Source organism: Thamnophis elegans, chromosome 4, assembly GCF_009769535.1.
Source record: "Thamnophis elegans isolate rThaEle1 chromosome 4, rThaEle1.pri, whole genome shotgun sequence".
NCBI lineage: Eukaryota > Metazoa > Chordata > Lepidosauria > Squamata > Colubridae > Thamnophis > Thamnophis elegans.
The window spans coordinates 36024113-36045468 of NC_045544.1; the positions used below are offsets into that span (position 1 = coordinate 36024113).

General features: G+C 34.7%; 1 protein-coding gene across 1 annotated transcript in view; it reads right to left on the reverse strand.

Annotated features, from left to right (window-relative positions):
* Positions 1-21356, reverse strand: part of CEP85L (centrosomal protein 85 like) — a 129745-nt gene that overhangs the window by 19081 nt on the left and 89308 nt on the right. Inside the window, 7 exon segments of the mRNA XM_032215803.1 lie at positions 2526-2560; positions 2563-2682; positions 2685-2697; positions 4063-4145; positions 4148-4179; positions 12398-12473; positions 12476-12517. Of these exon segments, the coding sequence (XP_032071694.1) occupies positions 2526-2560; positions 2563-2682; positions 2685-2697; positions 4063-4145; positions 4148-4179; positions 12398-12473; positions 12476-12517 (401 nt within the window).

The window sequence follows — 21356 nt, forward strand, 5'->3', positions numbered from 1 at the left end:
CTTTTTTCCCAGCACTATCTATTTATATATTACTAAAAATGTAACCTTTACCTAGTCAAAACAGTGCATCATAGGACAATAATTTTGAAGCAAGGTACTTAAATGGGCTAACTTACAGAATGTGTCCAAATCTGGAGACTAGGACTCCCATAGAATTGAAATTTGGCAAGTTATATACCATAAAACATTTTAGGACATACAAATCATCATAAAATAGTTTATGACATAGTACTTAATGTCATAAAAGATTTCATATGTTGATATTTGACTGTGCTGTACAGTTTAATGTGGGCTATTTTCAAGGCAGATACATTTCTGAATCTAACCCAACATATTCCCATAAGGGCAGTGTGTTATCTGACATTGTTGAAGGCATTGAAGAATCTGGCAAGGAAATATCTCTGAACAATAAATCCAATGGTCAAAGATTGTTTAGTATTTTAATAAAAATATCAGTGAATAGATAAACTGGACATAATATAATGTTGATTTTTTTCAAAGACTGCATACTTTTGCTTAGTGTAATATTTTCATAATTAAACATTTCTACAAGATTCACCTACTTGTCTATCCGAACTATGTCTTGTTTTATTAATACCAGCACCCTAGAGACCAATTAAATTCTGCTTCCTGAAATTACCTGCCAAATCAGAGGGGAAAAAAACCTTCAAAGTAGCATAATTTTATTCTTGCTGATACACTATGTCTAAGATGTAAAAAAATATGCATAAAATAGCTTTAATATTTTCTGTTTTTCTAATGATGTTTTCATTTCAAGTAAGTACAAAATATTTTTTTCAAAGACAAAAGATACTTATATTTAGTATCTATTACCATCCATTATATACCTTGTTTTATTATTTATTAAGTTCACTAATCACATTAAAAATGAACAATTGCATACAATTTGTATTAGTTTTAATGATTATAAAACTAATAGAGATTACTAATTAAAAGAGCAAAGATAACTAGAAACAAAATACCCAAATGTCATGCTAACAGGAGCGATCAACAAACCAGTGGGAAAATATGATAGGTTTTTCAAACGCCATCACCCTGCCAACAAAAGTGTGTCAAGGCTATAGTTTTCCCAGTTGCAATGTATGGCTGTGAAAGTTGGACCATAAGGAAGACTGAGTGCCAAAGAATTGAGGTCTTGAATTGTGGTCCTGGAGAAGACTCCTGCGAGTCCCTTGGACTGAAAGGCGATCAAACCAGTCAGTCCTAGAGGAGATTAATCCTGACTGCTCTTTAGAAGACCAGTTCCTAAAGATGAAACTCAAATACTTGGCCACCTAATAAGAAGGAAGGACTCACTGGAGAAGAGCCTAATCCTGGGAACAATTGAGGGGAAAAGAAGAGGGAGACGACAGAGAATGAGGTTGCTGGATGGAGTCACTGAAGCAGGTGGCGGGAGCTTAAATGGACTCTGGGGTTGGTAGAGGACAGGAAGTCTTGGAGGAATGTTGTCCATGGGGTTGCGATGGGTCGGACACAACTTTGCAACTAACAAAAAATCAAATACCATTTTACAATTTTATTTATGTATTCAATTTGTGGAACTGCTCACATCACCAATGTGACTGTGTGGTTCACAAACAGTATCAAAAGTAAAACAAAACTTTAAAAAAAAACTTTATATCCTTTTGTTGGTTTATTCTTATCTATTGTATATTGAAAAAAAATCATATATATTAAACAGTTTTGTGTTTTATTTTTTTTATCGATGGCTTTGTATGTTTCCGTGTTGTACTGATTTGTTTCAAGATATATATATATTTATGCAAAGCTATCAATAAAAACATTAAAATACAAACTGTTTACTGCTAAAGTTCATAGGCTGCACAATTTGATTCATAAGATTAGACAATACTATTTTTCATATTTTTATCCATTTTCATAATTAGCTAAAGCTTAGCAAATATATTTTCATTTTCAGACCATACAAAGCTGTACAGAATTTTGCTGAATATGATTTATTAGGATTGATATAATTTCTCTTTAAGTATTATTTCGCTAGTGGCTATAATCTGAACAAAACAAAAGGTGAGGTAATAAAGAACACAAAAACAATGGTGAAACTGAATTAACTATGCACACTACGGCAGGAGACCCAACCTCCCAGGCCACGGACTGGCACGAGAAATGTGGTGAGCCAGAAATAGGGCCATGCATATGAGCAAAGCCCCATCTGCGTATACATGGGATGCAGGCAACACACAAAACCACACCCCCTCCAGTCAAAAGAAAAAGCCTCTCTCCATGGAACCGGTCCCTGGTGCCCAAAAGATTGGGCCCGCTGCATTAGGTATAACTAATATTCAATTATCTTTATCTGAAAATATAGGGCACTATAAAGCAATAAAGAAGAAATGTTTCTCTCAATTATACGAAATGGGAAATTATCTTAGTGAATGATCTAAATATCCAGTAAATAAATTTGCAGCATGAAAGCAGCATACCCACTAACAAGTATGCTTGAATTATAGTGATCAATGATTCAATAAAGTCAATATGAGACTCACCTTCTCTTCCATTTTCTTTTTATCTTCATTGGATTGTTTACTATTTCTTTCAAAAACTCACTGAGTTGCACCTCCTTATTTGGTACTGATGCAAACTTAACTTGCTCCCTTTCACATTGGGTCAAAGATCTGTCTGTAAATTGAGCTGGCATTGATGGTTCTCATACTGAGGCTGGTTTAAGAAAAGAAACAAAAAATAAAATATAAAAAGGATTCCTTGAATAAGTTCTGATTAACTCCCACATAGCTGAAGGAAGGGCTCTTCAAAAAGATTCTCTTACTAGAATTTTTGAATCAGATGCCTGCTGGCAGATAGGAATGGTTGTGAGATGCCAGCAATTGACAAATGAACCTTCTTTCTTCCTGAATTGGACCTTGGGGATACGCTGGGATACTGTTTTCCTTGCAGCCCATAGCTTCCTTGTGCTCACTCAGCAAAGTGGCAGACAGTTCTGCAGGTCAGCCAAGGAGGAGGGAAGGAGTGATTTCTAACCTTCCTTGCCTGTTTTCATGAGCAAAATCAATGAGAAAGCCAGCAGGAATTTCAAAATTGTTCCTGCTTCTTTGCCTGTCTGGGGGTATGTTTCTTTGTTTAGGTAAGGAAATATCTATGAAAGGATGACCGAATGAGTCATCGGCTTTCTAGTATACAAAAGCATAAGGGAAAAATCAACTATATGATCAAAAGTCTGTATTTTAAAGTCATATACTATTCAAACCTCTAACAATACAATAATAAACAATATTAGTGATATACATACATACATACATACATACATACACACATACATACATACATACATACATACATACATACTGTATCTTTCGGACTATAAGATGCACCAGAGTATAAGACGCACCAAGATTTTGAAGAGGTAAATTAAAAAAAAAATTTTTTTCACTCTGCAGGCCTCCCAAACCCTCTGCATGCCTCCTTTTTTGTTAAAAACGGAGCATGCAGAGAGTTTGAGAGGCCTGCAAAGTGCTTCTGGGGGCTAGGGGAGGGCAAAAATCAGCAAAATATGACCCGTTTTTCACGAAACTGGCCCCTTTTTTTTTTTTTTTGCAAAAAAAAACAGGCATGCATAGACTTTGGGAGGCTTATAGAGTGCTCCTGGGGCTAAGGGGGCAAAAAGTGGGTAAAATGGCTCATTGTTCACATCATTTTTGTCCTCCCCAGCCCCCAGGAGCACTTTGCAGGCCTCCCAACCTCTGCATGTCCATTTTGTGAAAAAACAGGATGCGCGGGGGTGGGGTTTTGGGAGGCCAAAAATGCTGTATTCAATTCTTTTTTGAGGGAAAAAGGTGTATTATTTCCAATGTAAGGAAATAATAACACATATAATGTACTGATTTCAAACAATATTCAAATGAAAAAGTGCTCCTTTACGCTATGCATCAAATTCCTTTATACTTCGAAATGTGGAAAGCAGGATGTTTCATTATAGTTAATATAAACTTGTCCTTAAGGATGTTGAATTATTAGGATTTTCATTAGACTAATAATAACAAATACAGCTCAAGAACCTCATCATACCTGGAAACTATTCATGTATGATTCTTCACAATTTACAACATGCCCTATTCTTGCTTGTTGAGCTCGTAGTTCATTCTCTCTTATTTCTGATACAGAAGGCTAATTTGCTGGTTTTGCCTGGAAATTATAAGAAAGGAAAAAAGTCAATTCACTTGAGTCTTATTTTCAACTTCAATTTTCATCCTCTCATACATTTGAGATGGAATTAGCATTTTATTATCTCAAACGTAGTTTTGTAATTTGTATTGACTGTTGAATTAAATTAATGAGGTGATCAACATTTATTCCTGTCCCTGTGATTTTCATTGAGCATATAAAACTCTGATGTCTATGAAGCCTTCTGATTCATTTGAGTGGATTCACAACACTTTCGACACTTAAAAAATAAAAAAAATGATTCTTCTTCTTTTGTTGATCTGAATGGGGAAAGATCCCTTATGTAAATGGCATTCTTAATGGGAAATGCAGAATGTAAGTTATCTCAGAACAGAAAATGTTTCTCCAACATATATCAATGAATCTGCAAGTGGTATGTAAAATTTAAACTTTATATATTTTACTTATGCTATAACAATATATTTTCATTGCACTTACATATTTGGATTCATGATACATTCCAATTTCCATGCATTTCATACCAAGGTAACACCTTTTGATTATTACATACTGTAGCTTGTAATTCACCTGACTTAATCTGTACCCTTGAAAGTGCAATTGAAAGAACTCAGTTCTTGTACCTCTACAGCTTGTATGGTTGGGAATTCCTTTCCCAGTTGCTGCTTCCCTCAGGAAAATCTTGGCTACTTATTTTCCTTTCTTCATGTTACATAATTATGTCTCCCACCCCAAGCTAATTATCCTCTCAAACGTTTTGTCAGGGCGAGGCGAGGCATTCCTCAAAGGTCCATTTTATTAGAGATGCAATATTGGCACATCTGAGAAAACCCGAATGTGAAAGCTTCCAGGTTTCCCTATCGAAAAGAAAATCCAAGTCCCTGCCCCAGTACCCACATGTCCATCACATGTTACAATCAATGCACTGTCCCAACTGGGGATGTTTCCCAGTTCCACCCCTTCAGATGCAGGGCAGAATGGCCTTGACTCCTCAGAGAAAGGAATGTTATTATGACTATATATCTCTAAATGTGGCAGGCTTGAAGATCCAATGCCCAAGATGGCTTCCAGGCTGACACTGTTTCTTTTTGGCAGCATACATCTATTGGATGCACCTTAATTACAGACATTCAGACAACTACTAGACGGCAAGCAAGATTTAAAAAAACAACATCAATTTTTTATTGCCACCAAGTGATCATTAGATTGAAGGGTGGACTTGTTGATTCTTAATTTTTTTTCTTTTAACTTCAATCAGTTGTTGATACAATCTGAAAGGAAAAAAAATGATATCGCATGGAGTAGCCAAATTGTTGTGCATAACAACTGGAGGAAGCTTTTGTTATACTAAAAAGTCTCCTCCAACCAATAAGCCCAGTGTTCCTGGAGCTGGAATTTTAGCAAAGAAAGCAACACAATGACCATATTAGAATGTTGTGCATTCAAGCTGTTTGGACAGCAGACCAGCACAGAACCGAATCCAAGTTACAGAACATTGTGGTGGCAGCAAGATTTAGGGTGCCACGATTTCCTGCTAGCTGTGGGCAAAAGCAGCTGAATGTCTTACTAGGGGATGACTTGTTATACTCAAATCTAATTTAAAAAAATGGATCAATGTTAATATTTTCTTTAATTTTAAGCAATTAGCTAGGACAACTTTAATTTTCCTGATTTGAACCTTTAAAAGAGAATGTAAAAGATGATGGCTATTCAAAAAGCGTATCAAAACAAGCTCTACAGGAATATCTTCAATTCTGTAAATAATCCTCTAAGTCTCTGGAGTTGTCTGACAATAAAAGTCTTGTGACTTGTGCATTCATTGTTGATAATGTTGTATGATGGCTATAATCCTTTGGTACCTCAACAGCTGTTACTGGTAATCCACTATGTAACTCCATGTTGATAAGGCTTTACTAAAAGGAAAAAAAAATGCAACATGCACTTCGCACTATGATCCCAGAAATCTACTCAGCCTTTGACAACTGAAATAATATGACAACAGTGCTGGTCTAGAAATAATACTAGCATCTTTTAGATTGTTAAATTTAACTTGTTAAATGTTCTCAAGTTTCTGCTATGGAGAAATCCAAATTCACATACCAAAATAAAATGGTTTACTCTCAAAATCAATCATGGCTTCTTTAAAAAAAAATAGTTTACTTTAGTTAAGCTGTTTAAAATCCTTTTTAAAAAAAAAATCATTTCCTTTTAAGGTACTTCTAATTTCCTTGCTGAAAGCCCCTATTTATTGATCACATTTTGCAAAGTTAGTTGCACCTATCACACAGTAAAATATCAATCATTTTGATATTTGATAAATTGCACTTGTCAGAGAGTAAATATCAATCACAATCATTTGTTCTCAGTGATAAAGTAAGCTGCACCTACAAGTCAGATTCCTGTAAACATTGATTAATTGTGATTCATTAATTAATTAGACAACCTACCTGTCTTTCTTTAGTGGACAGAAACAGAAGCAATAACTCTGTAACTATCAAAGAGAAGCAGAGAGATCCAAACAATTGATATTCTTTCCACTGGATCCAATAAAAAGAAATTAATATGGATAGTTGCAGAGGTGATGATTGCATGCCGTTCCAGGAGGATATGTCTGGGGAGTGCTATCCTAGAATCTGAAGATCCTTCCTTACAAAGCATTCAGAATCATATAATCATAAAGTTGGAACTGGGCATTTAAGCTAATGAATCCATCTCCTGTCTTAGGGCAAGAATTCAAATTAAAGCATCCATGACAGTTTCTGCTTGAACATATTTAGTGAACAAAGAGCCCATTAGTTCCACTGCCAAATTGTTCTGAGTATCATGAAGCCTTTCTAGCAATCAATGAGAATTTACTTTCTGTATCTATTATTTCATGTCCTGCACTATGGAGCAATGGAGAACATGTCTTGCTCTTCAGTTTGACATATTTCAGATACTGTATTTAAAGAATTCTATTGGATCCCCAGTCTTTTCTTCTCATGATCAAGAATTCCCTATTCCTTTAAACTCTTTTCTTTTTAGTCCTTTGATTATTCTAACTCCTTTTCTCTGAATGTCCCAGATTATTTGAATCCTCTTAATATGAGATAACAGTGCGGAACACAATACTGGAGATGAAGTCTGCAATGTGCTGTGATAGTAAACATATTACTTCCTGTGATTTCCTATCAAAATGATATCTTCTTTTAACTTCTCAGAGAAGAGATAAACAGGTATCATGAGATACCCCCATGTGAATTTTATTTATTTTATTTATTTAGAAAAATTTATATGGCTGCCCAACTCACTCTCAGCTTACAAAGATGAAAACCCCAATATGAAAACAATAAAAAGCAATCCCCACTCCCCTTGGCAACAATTCTCAAATAAGCCATTTGATGAGCTCCATTCCACTGTGGGGTCCCCAAGCCTGTTGGCAAAATCAAGTTTTCAGGGTCTTGAAAAAGACTATCAAGGTGGGGGCCAATCTTATCTCAAGTATGATGCTCTACAGGGAAGGAGAAGGTCCTTCTTCCTGGTCCTATTAGATGGACCTTCTTAGAAGGCGGCCCATAGAATTCCCAACCTCCCCACTCTGGTGGGTTGGGTAGAATGATATTAAACACTGTGCTGTATGGAGATTTAAAAAGATCTATTAGTTCAGTACTGGTAGAGGGTTTGAACTATATAAAATAGTATCTAGCTATTCATGTCTTAAAAGTCCCATTAAGGATGAAACTGGTCGTGGATTACCTCTTGTTAGTCAATATTCCTGTCATATGGAAGCTATATCTAAATTTATGAATTCCAAAACTCCATTGACAACCCCATCATATTATTGATTCATATTCAATCTGCAATGAAATACTATTTATACATCTTTTCCTCATCCTGGAATGCCCCATCCACAATAATCCACTGTATTCTCCAAGCAACACACCTCATAATAGCGCTATTACGATCCTAATGACAAGAAGACTGTTTATTCATGGGTTTTATTATTATGTAAGTCTATTTATTTATTGCATTTCTATCCCAGCAGTCAGGAGACAAACTCTGGCAATTTTGTTATGCAAAGTGTGCTGTTTATTTCATTAAAGATCTACTTTTGTATGTTACAGATATATATCTCCTAATATATATGCCATACCAGAACATTGTTTTCTTATTAAGGTAGCCACTGGAAGGAAATTTATTAGACCTATATAGACAACTGTCAATTTTCAATGCTGATCTCTTACAGAATACTGAACATATTTCTTGACTGAACTTTTATGAGCTGATCACTCTTCTCAAATCTTTTCTCTAAATATCTCTTGTGTTTTTGAATAAAGCCATTTTTTTAAGATAGTGAACAAATCTTGTAATATCAATTTATAGCAACCTTAAATAAAAATCAGAGTAACATACTGTTTCCCCATTACACAATTAGGCTGATGTAGCAGTGATGATATGCAAAGTTCTGTTTACAGCAACAGGGATTCCATAAACAGAAGTGAGCTAATGTACCTATGGCTACTTGGAATACTTTGTGCAGACAGGATTGTGCTATATGAAGATGAATGGCTATCTGTGCACACACACACATAGAAAATATACAGATGGCTGTTCAGCTGATATTGCATTCTATGATTCATTACAGGTTATTCTTCTTTATCACTTCCATTTTTCCCCTTTCACTGGAAACTGTATCTTATTGGAGATGTATAAATCTTCCCTTGAGAAGCCAGGAAAATATCTCATGCTGACAGTTATTTTCTTTGTACAACTCCTCCACTGTTATATTGGAAGACAGAAGAGGCCACTTCGTTCTCCCTCCTTTCCTCCTGTTAATTATAAATGCTGATTCAATTTAATTTCTTCCTAATGGGTTTAATAAAACATGAAGTTGGTTATTTCAAAAACCAATCCCAAGATTCTTCTTTCTTTTCTCCTCTACATATACAGTATTTTAAACATACTGCATACAATTTACTGGCAGATAACATGTGCTAAGAGGCAATAGATATTTAGTTATACATTTACTCTTCACATATTTACTTATAGATGCTGATTGAAATTCTATTGATTCTGTCTTCCTTTCAACAGATGTTACTTAAATATGGACAAACATGAAATATTGGGGCTCCTTGTTATTTTATATACAGCTTTCATATTCAGAATGTGTTCAATTGTTATATAGTCTGAACTAGTTTTTATCTATACTCTACATTCAGAAAACTAAAGTTATTTCAGGTTCAATAATATTTTCTGCTACTAAATTTGATTCCATACCTGCACTATCTTCTTTAAAAGTTCAGTAACTAATTTGTTATTTTGAAGTCAAATGTAACTGTATTCAGATACATTTTATATAATTTTGTTTGCTGTTATGCTATGATATAACACAGGCAAATAACACAGATACATGTTAAAATGATAAAGGTTTGTTGGCAAGATTTCAGAAGTGATTTGCCATTGCCTGCTTCCTAGAGCTGAGACAGAATGACTGGACCAATATCACCCAGTTGGCTTTGTGCCTCACAATCTCCTGGTTTCTATCCTGTGCCTTAATTACTACATCAAATTGTATCTCTTATTGCCTTTGCTTTAGTGAAATTGTTGTCATATTTGACCAAACATAAGATAAGACTAGAAATATATTTCAATTTATCCTGGATATTAATTCTTGTCTTCTCAAATGAAAAATAGCATGTGCAATATATACTTCATTGATATAAATCTCTGATGAAGCCAGATTTAGAGTAGTGGAAAAAGTCCAACTATGTGTGAGTGGATATCCACTCTTGCAATGGAACTTTCCCTTGCTCTCTTTCAATTTGATGCCAGTTCTCTCGTATGTAACTGAGAAGTCACAGGATCTTCAAGAAGGCGAGAGGATATGTTATGCTATCAGATGTTGTACCATTGTTGCACGCCTTTACTACCAATGATGCCTAGTTTTATTACTCGGCTCTGAAAGCATATTACAAAACTCAAAACAAGATAATAATTTTCAGCCATCCCACAAATGTCTTCACAATTGTTTTATTCCATTAAAAAAGGTTTACTTTTAAGTAAGCATGCCTAAGTTTTCAGCAATAAAAGAACAAAGGGTTGAAGCACTGTTTCTACAAGCCTGATAAAGGTTTATAAAATGAATAGCTCTATAACACTAATAGAGAGCATTCCCTCTCCATTATAGCATTAGTACTTGGCATGAGAACTTGGAATTAGAACTGAAGCTGATTAACAGTAACATTCCTTCCAAAAGGGCATAGCTTGGTAGAATCCTAAGAAATTACATTAGCTGCTTGTTAGATGGCTTTTAGAAAGAACAAGCAGGACCCTGTAACCGATGTTGGAATGTATCCCAATATTTTTTAGGCAGTAAAAAAAAAAGAACAATCATATAAAAGGGCAAGAACAGCACAACTGTGCAAAATTGAATTTAAGTTTCTGAATATTTAAAAGTACATGCAAACAGCATGCAGTTCAACAGAGCATGAGGCAAATTGATTCACACAAACAGTGAATTTGCTAAGAGGAATTCTACGGTAGAATTTAATCATATTAAATTAAAACCAATTCTTGGATATGGCTCAATTATGCATCAAGCAATATCAATATGGCTTTGTTCTGTCACTGATCAAGTCAAAGCAAATACAACTCTACAAGGAACATAAACCATGCAAACAGGACTCACAATGTTAACCATATTTCTATTAATGATGATCAATGATCATCATATTTCTATTATGATGGTCAGCAGCTACTTCAGAATTTCAAGTATTATTCCATTATGTGGAATGATACTCCTCCAAATCTTAACCTTTGAGTTTATCTTTCTTAAAAAAGCCTTTTGAACACCACTCTGTTGTTTAAGTGAGAACACAGCAAATGCTATTATTTCCAGGGACTTATGTCATATGTCTAGCATTTGGAATTTATTCACACTACCATTCTAGGTAATCCTTGCCAATAAACAGTGCCAGTATTAGCACGAACACTTCAGTAGACATGTGTAATATGCCATGGCCAATCAAGGTCAAAAACAATTGAAAGTACTGTAAAGAAGTAGTTGCATAGTGTAGGTTATCTTCAAGAGAGCCAATGCAAGGCACAAATGTAATACTATGCAAAACCATGTAAGAAAATATTACTCCCTCTAGTGTTAAAATGTAGTGTTTAATAATTGCTAAGTAATGAAAATAATGAGGCAATATAAAAATAAAGCAAAACTAAATCATATAGCAGTTAGGCAGAAGGGAACAGGAACTTTCCCGTGGCTTCACACCTTTATTACAGTCATCTAATGTTGGTGCTTTATAAACAATTCAATTAAACTGTCAACATTTCTTAATGAATTATCTTCAAGAGTCATGAACCGTTTTTATCTTCAATCAATCCATGCAAACAGAAGTAATGCTGAGAATGAGAAATGTATATTGTGGTTATCTTGTTGTATCAAGGAAATGCTAATCACAGCCCAAAATCTATATAAAGGTATACCTTTGCCATAATGATTTCAGTATGGATGTCACTTTTTTAAACATACTTAATCATATGCATTTGTTTTTATTATGTGATTTTCTTCATGCAAGTATTAAGAAAAGCAAAGAATACCTAGGTACACCAAAAGGTCGGTTGCTGGACCCATAAAAAAGTGAATTAAGAAAAGACTACACAGGGTCCCATTAATAAATATGAATATAGGCAGCCATATTGCATCATATGTTTTACATAAACCTTCAGAAACAACACATTGACAATTGCTTATTGGTTTAAACTGAAATGGACCAATTCCATAGTACTGTTCAATTTTAATTACATCTATTTAACAATAATATTTTTTATATATAGTGTAGTTTAATGCAGAGCTTGTTATGCTTTGACAAACAAAGGTAACCAGAGGATAAAATATTCAGCATTAGAGTACATTTATTTTATTCATTTTTTATTATTTTTATGCCACCCATCTTTCTTATAGGCTTACAAAGTAGAAAAACAAGTAGAAAAATAATTACCACTATACAAATTAAAAACCATATACAAAATTGTGCATAAGTTATATACACAAGGTATATATAACTCCCACTATATTGTTATATAAAGGTACACAGTTATATACCAGAACTCTAAATATGTTTCTACTACCTAAAACAGCCCAGAGCCCACTACTCAAAGATGGCAAAATAAGGGACTGCTTGCTTTGCAAGGCAAATCTGAAGCAAATTGAGGGTACAATAAATCTACTTACCTATCAATCACAATTTCTTTTTGCCTTAACAGCCCTTCTTTAATTCTCATCAGGGACTCCCAATTATTATAGTCCTGAAGTTTGTAGCTGGATAACTTTGATGGTACGATCCACCAGAACCTGCACAAAAATATGCATATAACATTAATAAATCAGAAAATGAGAAAAGTCTACCTTCCTATCATATTTATACATTTATAACATTTATCAAGGTGCTTAATCATTAATAAATAGCCAATATACTTCATGAATATATTTGGAAACTACAAATTCCATGTTCTTTCTTTAAGATATACCTGAAATATAACTGTTTCACATATTATAGAAGCTTTAATCTGCAATATTTCTGTGTAATGTTTTCTTGTTTACTTTTTTATGAAAGTGAAAGCTAACTGAAGCGTTAACACAATTTTAAAAAAAATTACTTCTTTTCATCATCATGGGATTCATTGGTTATGCTTTGGAGACATGAATATCTCATACCAAGAAGCTGGGCCACTGACCATTTGTTCAGCATTTCAATGACGCTCATACATAATACAACTATATCAATGAAAAATGTAGTCTTTAATTTTTCTTTACAATGACATATGAAGTCAGCTCTATGTAGGGCTCAAGAGGAGTTTCAAAAATTAGGCATATCTCAAAGAAAGCTAAGCACAGTGGATTGATTAGTGCATACAAGGCAGACTGCCAATAAATCCCAGGATTGTAGGCTACCAGGAAAGTTGAAAAATTCCAAGCAGGCAATGGTAACCCAACTTGGTACTATTGCCAAAACGTACACAGATGTCTGGGAAACCAGTAGTTAAGCTTCACTAGAGGAAGCTTTTTCCTACTAAGCATGGGATTAGATCTGATGATTAAATGCCACTTCCTACTCTACCAATTTTCTCCTGAATATCAGCATGACATTTTAAAGAAACATATTTTCATCACCAGTAAAAATGTATGAGAGCTTGTTTAGTGTAGTGGCTAAAGTCATTAGACTAGTAGCTGGGAGACAGTGAATCTACTCCTGCCTTGGGCATAAAGCCAGCTGCATGACTTTGGGGCAATCTCTCTCTTTCTCAGCCCTAGGGAAGACTAAGGCAAACCACTTCCAAAAAATGTTGCTAAAAAAAACTGCAAGGAAAAAAAAGACAGGTAGTCCTCAATTTACAACCATTCTCTTAGTGGCCATTCAAAATTACAATGGACCTTAAAAAAGGGATTTATGACCTAATTTTGAAGTTCTGACATCCAGCTCCCTGCTCCAGGTCACGAGATAATATTTTGGACCCTTGGCAACTGGTCAGCATTATGGTCATTTACAGTGTCTTGGGTCATATGACTGCAATTAATGATGTTTTTGCTGAGGCTCAATTATGGTTGTAACTCAAGGATTACCTGTACCATTCTGCAACCAGAAGAATGTTTTCTAGATCATCTCTACTCCTATAGTACTGGTTCCTATCTTAAATCTCCCTATGAGTTTTGTTTTGTTACAGTATGTAAGGCATATGTAGGATATATATTATGTATCTTTTTTCTTAAATACCAGAGTTGGAAAATTAAGACACTATATTTTTATTAATATATCAGTATAAGCTAATTATTTCTTTAATTGTCATTTATTTCTAAATGATCAATCTCAACTGTTTTTACTACTTAAATACAACTTTTAAATAATGTATTCATAAAAGAAATGCTGATTCAATCAGGTGAATCTAAGCAACTACAGTACACTATTTTATCAGTGCTATTAATGTAATTTGTTTGACCTACAAATATTCAGAACAGAGAACTTTTGATTCTGTAGGGTACAGAACTCTCACAGCAAGTTCTGAAGCAGAAAAAAAAAATCCTGCATGACTAAAAGACAGATTATGTGATATTTCTAAATATTAAAGGTAGCATCCTAAAAGAGTCAATAAGTCAATTTAATTAATCAGTAGATTACTAAATTGGAGGAATCCAAAAGATGAAGAATAAACTATTTAAAAACTATAGCTGAACTGCTTCTGAAGCCCAGTACAACAATTTTGTGCTAGGCATGTTTTTCTTTCAATATACACCAGATAGTACTGTATATTATATAGACAATGAAAGTTACCTATAAGTGAGCTTGGCTTTGGTGTCTATATTTTAGTACTGTAAAAATATGAAGAATACATTGTAAAGCAAAAAATACAAAATTTAGAACATGCAATGTGAATACTGCTTAAACTGTGCACTTAGAATTTCCTATAATTTCAACTGTTGGATTTTGTATTGGGAAAAATTCTTTCAATACAAAACATACAAATCTTTTTATGTGCTTTTTCCTCCAAAATTATACTAATGGGGTCTGCATATATGTAATTTACAATATTTCAGATGGTACCCATGCTTACTACTATATAATGTGACAGAAGACTTGATAACCCAGATGCCAACATAAGAGAAATGCAGAAACCTTATATTCTGAATTCAGTGTGTCAAGTCAATCACATACTATCCTCAGCTTCTGAGTAACCAATCTAGTGCAAATTCATTTAGCAATTTTACATCCAGGCAGGAAATATTTCATGGAGCTTAATGAGCTATTTTACCTGCTTTTTCTCTTTTAATTAAATATTAATATTTAACATGAAGAAAAACATTTATCTGTCTCATATGTGATGTTCTAATTCATCTCTTCTTCTTTTGTGACACTTTTACAATCAACACACTTCATTGAGACAAATACTTGCAAAGCGTTTACACACTCATGGATCAGTTACAAAATTTTAAGACAGAAAATATGTAATACATTAATAAATTCTGTGATGACTACTCTATAGTTAGTCACACATTTTCAGAAAGTTTCAACTTATATTCTGGCCAATGTTATAGACAACACTTTTAGGTGGCACTTCAGATGACATTCAGAGCAAGTGTGTCTGGAATTTTCCAGAGATAACAGAAGGTCTCTCCTAAGTATAGAAACACTTGTTTTAATAAGTGTTATATTATCTTTTTATTACAGTGAAATTCACTAAAGATCATTACACCCATTCACCTTCTTTGAAGTTCCTAGAGCCCTATTAATTTTTAAAGGCTTATCAATTTTTAAATTCTGAAATGTAAAGTATAATAACATTATTCCTGAGCCCCAAAATGTTACTATATGATTGAATGAAACCATACATTTAACAAGTTAAAAAAATGCCAAATATTTTGGCTAAATGAGAACACCCAGAAAATTTTAATATAACTGTAATATAACTAATATTCATTGGCAACTTAATTGCTTGCCAAACTGGCTCTATGTAACTATTGAAATGACTGACCCTAAGCTACTGAAAATTAATACTTTTTCCAAAGGTGTATGAAAAGATTCAGCAAATGGTTTACTAAAGATGAAGATTGCTTCCTCCATTTGTAAGAGACACCGCAAGAAGAGAATCTTCCAATTTCAATTAACAATCAATTGGAATAGCCAGGAAACTTAACTGGATACCAAAGCCGTCAAATATACAGTAGATTCTATCTTATAGTCCACCAACAGGTAGCAAAATAAGCCTTTTACAAGGAAAGAAGCTATCTTGTCCTATTTGTCTCTAGAAAAGTAGCCAACTTCTGACAGGATCTATACTTGCTGAAAGTGCAATTACTCCATTAAGAAAAATGAAAATGTATAGTGAGAAAAAGGTAGAGTTTAACCTTTTGTTTCATTCCAGAAAATTGACCTCTGCAACTTGACAACTATAAGGATTTTTGATAGGCCACTTAAAAATCAGCAGCTTGATAAAAACTGAGGAAAACATATATCTATTGTCTTCATAAAATTCTAAATGATAATCACTCGAATTTGACTCCATGAATAAAAATTCATGAAAAGATAATTATGAATATAAGAAATACAGTGTATATTTAGTTCCAAGAACCTTTAAGAGTAGATAAGGATATGCTATCCATACATCTAAAGCTATTTGACTGTACTACTATCTCCCATGTACTTTTATTTCTGAACATGAATATAAATATTTTGGTTTTTAATGTGTGAATGTTTTCCTATAAATATGCAATGTATATTTTAGAGCAAAAAAAAATGCTAGTAAACAAAGGTAAAGTGAAAAAGTAAGCTATCAAATAATACAGGATATTAATTAACATTCATTCCTCAATATGCTGGCTTATTGCCAAAATGTGCATTCATACTAAAACGAGAATAATACAATATTGATTTCACAGAATATTTTCAGTACAAGTCATACTCAATGGGAGTATGACTTGTTCCATCTCAACAATGGGATTGTTGAGATGGAAAAAAATGGAGACCAGATTCATTTGTTCAAGAATTGAAGGAGCTACTATAGCTCCTTCAATTCTTGAACAAATGAATTTGTGCATTACTAAATTAATGCACCAAACCACTTGTCAGTAAACAGCATTCCGCTGCACAGAATGCCACGTATTAAGTAAATCATTGTTTCAAGGCAAAAGACTTAGGTCTCCCACAAAAGTCACTGAAACCAGCTGAAATGTGCCATGAGCATACAACATGTTTATGACTTACGGTATATGAATCTCCACAGGACTGCTATTAACCAATGGCAAAAAAACTGCATATCACAGTATTGTAGTTCAGGGATGACGATGATGACTTAAATTTATTATGGCCATCCATTCCAAAACTCATAAGTCTGGATGGTTACAAGATATCAAATATGTAATTGAAATTATTTAAACGTAACAAACCATTGTCGCCCCAACAAGAAACAGCTATTACAGTCAAAAAGATGTCTGGATCTCACAAACTAACCCCACGTCTGGGAACTGAGCCAGATCTTAAAGGACTTTCCAGACTTGAGAAAGTGGCACCATCCCCTACTCTATAGGAATGCTATTTCAGAGGAAAGGGATGCAACACAAAAGGCACTCTTCCTTGGTCCCATGAAAAGACATTTGAATGAAGGGGTCTTGAGGGTATCCAATCTGCCAACCATACACGGCAATTGGGTAGAAAGTATTGCAGGACAGACAATCCCATAAATAACCAGGGTGTATGTCATGAAGGGTTTTATAGGTGATCATCATTATAGGAGGTAAACTTCTTAGAGATGTTGAATCCTATATTCTTTTTGAACAAGGATGTTAGCTCCTCTCTCTCTCAGCATTTCTTTGGCATATGCAGTGCCCAAAATTCTGCCATGACTTATGTTTCAAATATCTCTGGATGCAAGTTAAAAAAAGCTAATGGTAAACTCTAGACAGTGTATACTAATTAATCAGAATGTATGATACTGAGAATGAACATCTAAGATTTGAAAGTGATTATCTTAATTGTTTCTGTAAATCTCAGTTAAGTTGTTCAAAGCTAGAATGTTCCCTTGTATAAAACACAGCTTGAAAATCATCACTAAAGCAACAAATACAATCTCTGGCCTCTAGTCAATAATTGTTGCTAAAATGAAATAATCCAGCTCCCTACGACCAATTAGATCCCACAGATTAGGCCTCCTCCGAATACCATCAGCTAGCCAATGTCGACTGTCGACCCCTTGGGGGAGGGCCTTCTCTGTGGCTGCTCCGGCCCTCTGGAACGATCTCCCCATGGAGATTCGGATCCTCACCACCTTCTGGCTTTCCGCAAAGCCGTCAAGATTTGGCTATTCCGGCAGGCCTGGGGCTGATGAGTTCCCAGCCCCACTTGAACTGCTGTGACTGTAGTGTTGTTTTTAATCTGTTTTTGTATCTTGTTTCTGTCTTGTTTGTTTTTTGTATTTACCCCTTCCCCACTTGTTTGTTAGCCGCCCTGAGTCCCTCGGGAATAGGGTGGCATACAAGTATAATAAACATCCAACAGCCAGCTCCAGTATTATTTGTTACTGAACAGTACCTCAATTGGCATTACAGCCTTTTATCTCTCCTTCATATGTCTTTGCCTCTGTGTTCATCCAGCACTCAAAACATGTCAAAGAACACAACTAATCTCATTGTTTCCTGGAACAGTTTATCAGGAAAACACTCAACACAGTTCCAAGTTACAAGTCTCTTAGCACATTTTTTTTGCCAGACATGTAACATTTCTGATGCAAGATGGTAGACAAGATGAAAGAGGAATTCACACCATAAAAATCTTATTTTATGACTTGAGCTTTCATTCAACAAGCCTTCAAAACCAACTGTAGGGCAAAGTAGTAATGTTATTGCTAAAATGCTAAAAATTGTGTAAACTGGATCTACATTTATAATTATCAAATACATGATAAATTTACTATGTTTAGAGTTTTGTAACTCTGCAAACAAACACAGGTTAATTTATATTTTCTGCATATGGGTGTTCTGCATGATTAGGAATCTAAACTGTGATCTGCACATTGAGAGGCTGACTGCTAGAAAAAAGTATACTAAATTTAATAAGAAAAAAAAGGAGAGAGAGTTTGTTCTAATGGTTAAGGCACCAAGCTAGAAACCAGGAACATTTTTTGAGTTCTAGTCCCACATTAGGCTTGTAAAATGGTTGGATGATTTTAGGCCAGTCGTTCTATCTCAGTCCATGATGTCAGGCTCAGGTGACAAGCTTATTGGTCGATTCCTGTTAAAACTAATGTATCAACACTTGGTTTATCTGAAAAAAGCAGACCCTGCCCTTGTAGAAAAGCACTAGGAAGCAAAGAAAAATAAAGAAATGCATTGTGATAAATCATGACATGCAGAGCAGGAAAAGAAAGCATACCATGTTTTCTCATGATGTTCTTCAATAACATGTACATTCAAAAACTTTCAAGTTAATTTGGTAATTTGTAAACAAAGAAAATTAATGTAAAGTAAAAAAGCTACAAACAATATAAACTAATAGAAATAATTGCATATATTGTTATAAGTATAATCCTTATTGTCATTGTACTTAAATACAATGAAATTGGTTCAATAACAATAGATAGCAATATAAACTAAATACAATCTTTAAATTTATTGTGAAATTTAGATTATATGGAAATGCATTTGCATCAAAGTTTCATTTTTACAACATAGAGGCTTTTCAAAATAGGTAACGTACCGTATTTTTGGAGTATAAGACACACTCAGGTTTTGAAGAGGCATTTTTTTAAAAAGGTAGGCAGGTAGGTAGAGGGATAGAGAGGGAGAGAAAGAGAGAGAAATACAGTAGGTAGAGAGAATGTAGGTAGGTAGGTAGAGGGATAGAGAGAGAAATAGAGAGAGACAGAGAGAAATACAATAGATAGTGGAGAGAGAGAGTAGTAGGTGGTAGGTAGATAAAGAGAGAGAGAGAGAGAGAGAGAGAGAGAGAGATACAGTAGGTAGGTAGGTAGGGGGAGAGTGTAGGTAGGTAGGTAGGTAGGTAGAGGGATAGAGAGGGGAGCAAGAGAAATATATTAGTAGTAAAGACAATAAGTAGTAGGTAGATATAGGTAGGGAGGAGAGAGTAGGTAGGTTGGTAGGTAAAGGGATAGAGAGAGAAAAAACAGTAGAGGCATGGGGGGAGAGTAGGTAGGTAGGTTATAGAAGTAGACAGAGGGAGAGAGAGAAATACAGTTGGTAGGTAGGAGAGTAGTTAGGTAGGTATAGGTAGGTAGGTAGATAAAGGGCTAGAGAAAGAGAAAAATAGAGAGAGAAATACAGTAAGTAGGTAGGTAGGGAGAGAGAGAGTAGGTAGGTAGGTAGATGTTTCCAGGTATATTTATCCATGTGCTGGAGAAGGAAATTGCTGACAACTTGTAGCACCTAAAACTCATCAACCACTCTAACTAAACAGCTTTCCGAAAGGGGGAAAAAAGTTTTGCACTCTGCAAACCTCCCCCAAACAGTCGTTTTTCATGAAAACGGGCCTGTTTTTTTCAAATAAAAGGCATGAATAGCCTGGGGGGGGGCTTGTGGGGGGGGGGGGAAGAGCAAAAAATGTACCCTTTTTCACAAAAATGGGCCGTTTTTTCATCCAAAAAATACATGCATAGCCTTATGGAGGCTTATAGAGTGCTGCTGGGGGAGCAAAAAACGGCCCATTTTTTGCTCATTTCTGCCCTCCCTGGCCCCCAGGAGCTGTCTGAAAGTCTCCATAAGGCTATGCACGGCCATTTTGGTGAAGGAGCGGGTCTTCAGGAGGCAAAAAAATGCTGTGTTCAGTGTATAAGACGCACCCAGATTTTCAGCCTCTTTTTAGAGGGAAAAAGGTGTGTCTTATGTTTCGAAAAATACTATATATACTGAAATGATTCCTTAAAACATAGAGTAAGTCACTTTACAATGATTTTTGGAAATTGCTTATTAACAATTCTTAAACTATTAAGAGACCCTTGCAACAAGAAGTTTAAAAACACTGGTAGTTTAACTTCGATCATAACCTTAAAAATTTAAAGAATTTAAAATAAACAGCAAAAAGCTAAATAAGATTTTGAACTTCGAAAGTTATGAACAGATTAAGAGTAAACATTTGAAATACATACATTTTTACAATAGTATTTTGGAATTATATAATGTAAGAGCATCTTCCTGTGGGAAATAGATCTGTTTTGGCTTAAGATAAAACATAGTAGAAGTAAGCTCTCCGTTGGGAGAGTGAGTGCGTTCAGAGAAGCGTTGTGAGAGTTGTGTTGGAGAACACAAACCAGCACACAGAGACACTGCAGTTTAAATAGGCTTTTACTTTCGTGGAAATAGAGGTATCAGAGTCCATCAAACAGTCCAAATCATACACAATTAAGACAGTCAGTCATCAATGTCTTTCAGTTAAGGGATAATCCAAATAACATAGTCCATAAACATATAAACAGTCTGGTACTCAAAGTTTGCTAGCAGTTGCAAAACTTACAATAGCTCATGGCACTTTCTAACAGCCAGCTTCCAAATCAGATCAGATCAGCCCAGCATCTAACAAACAGAGAGCTAACAGTCATTCTGGCTCCCTCTTATGGCCGATTGAGGAAAACAACAACCAATCACATTTTACAGTATGATTTAACGAAACAGGTATAGCATTATTACATGATTT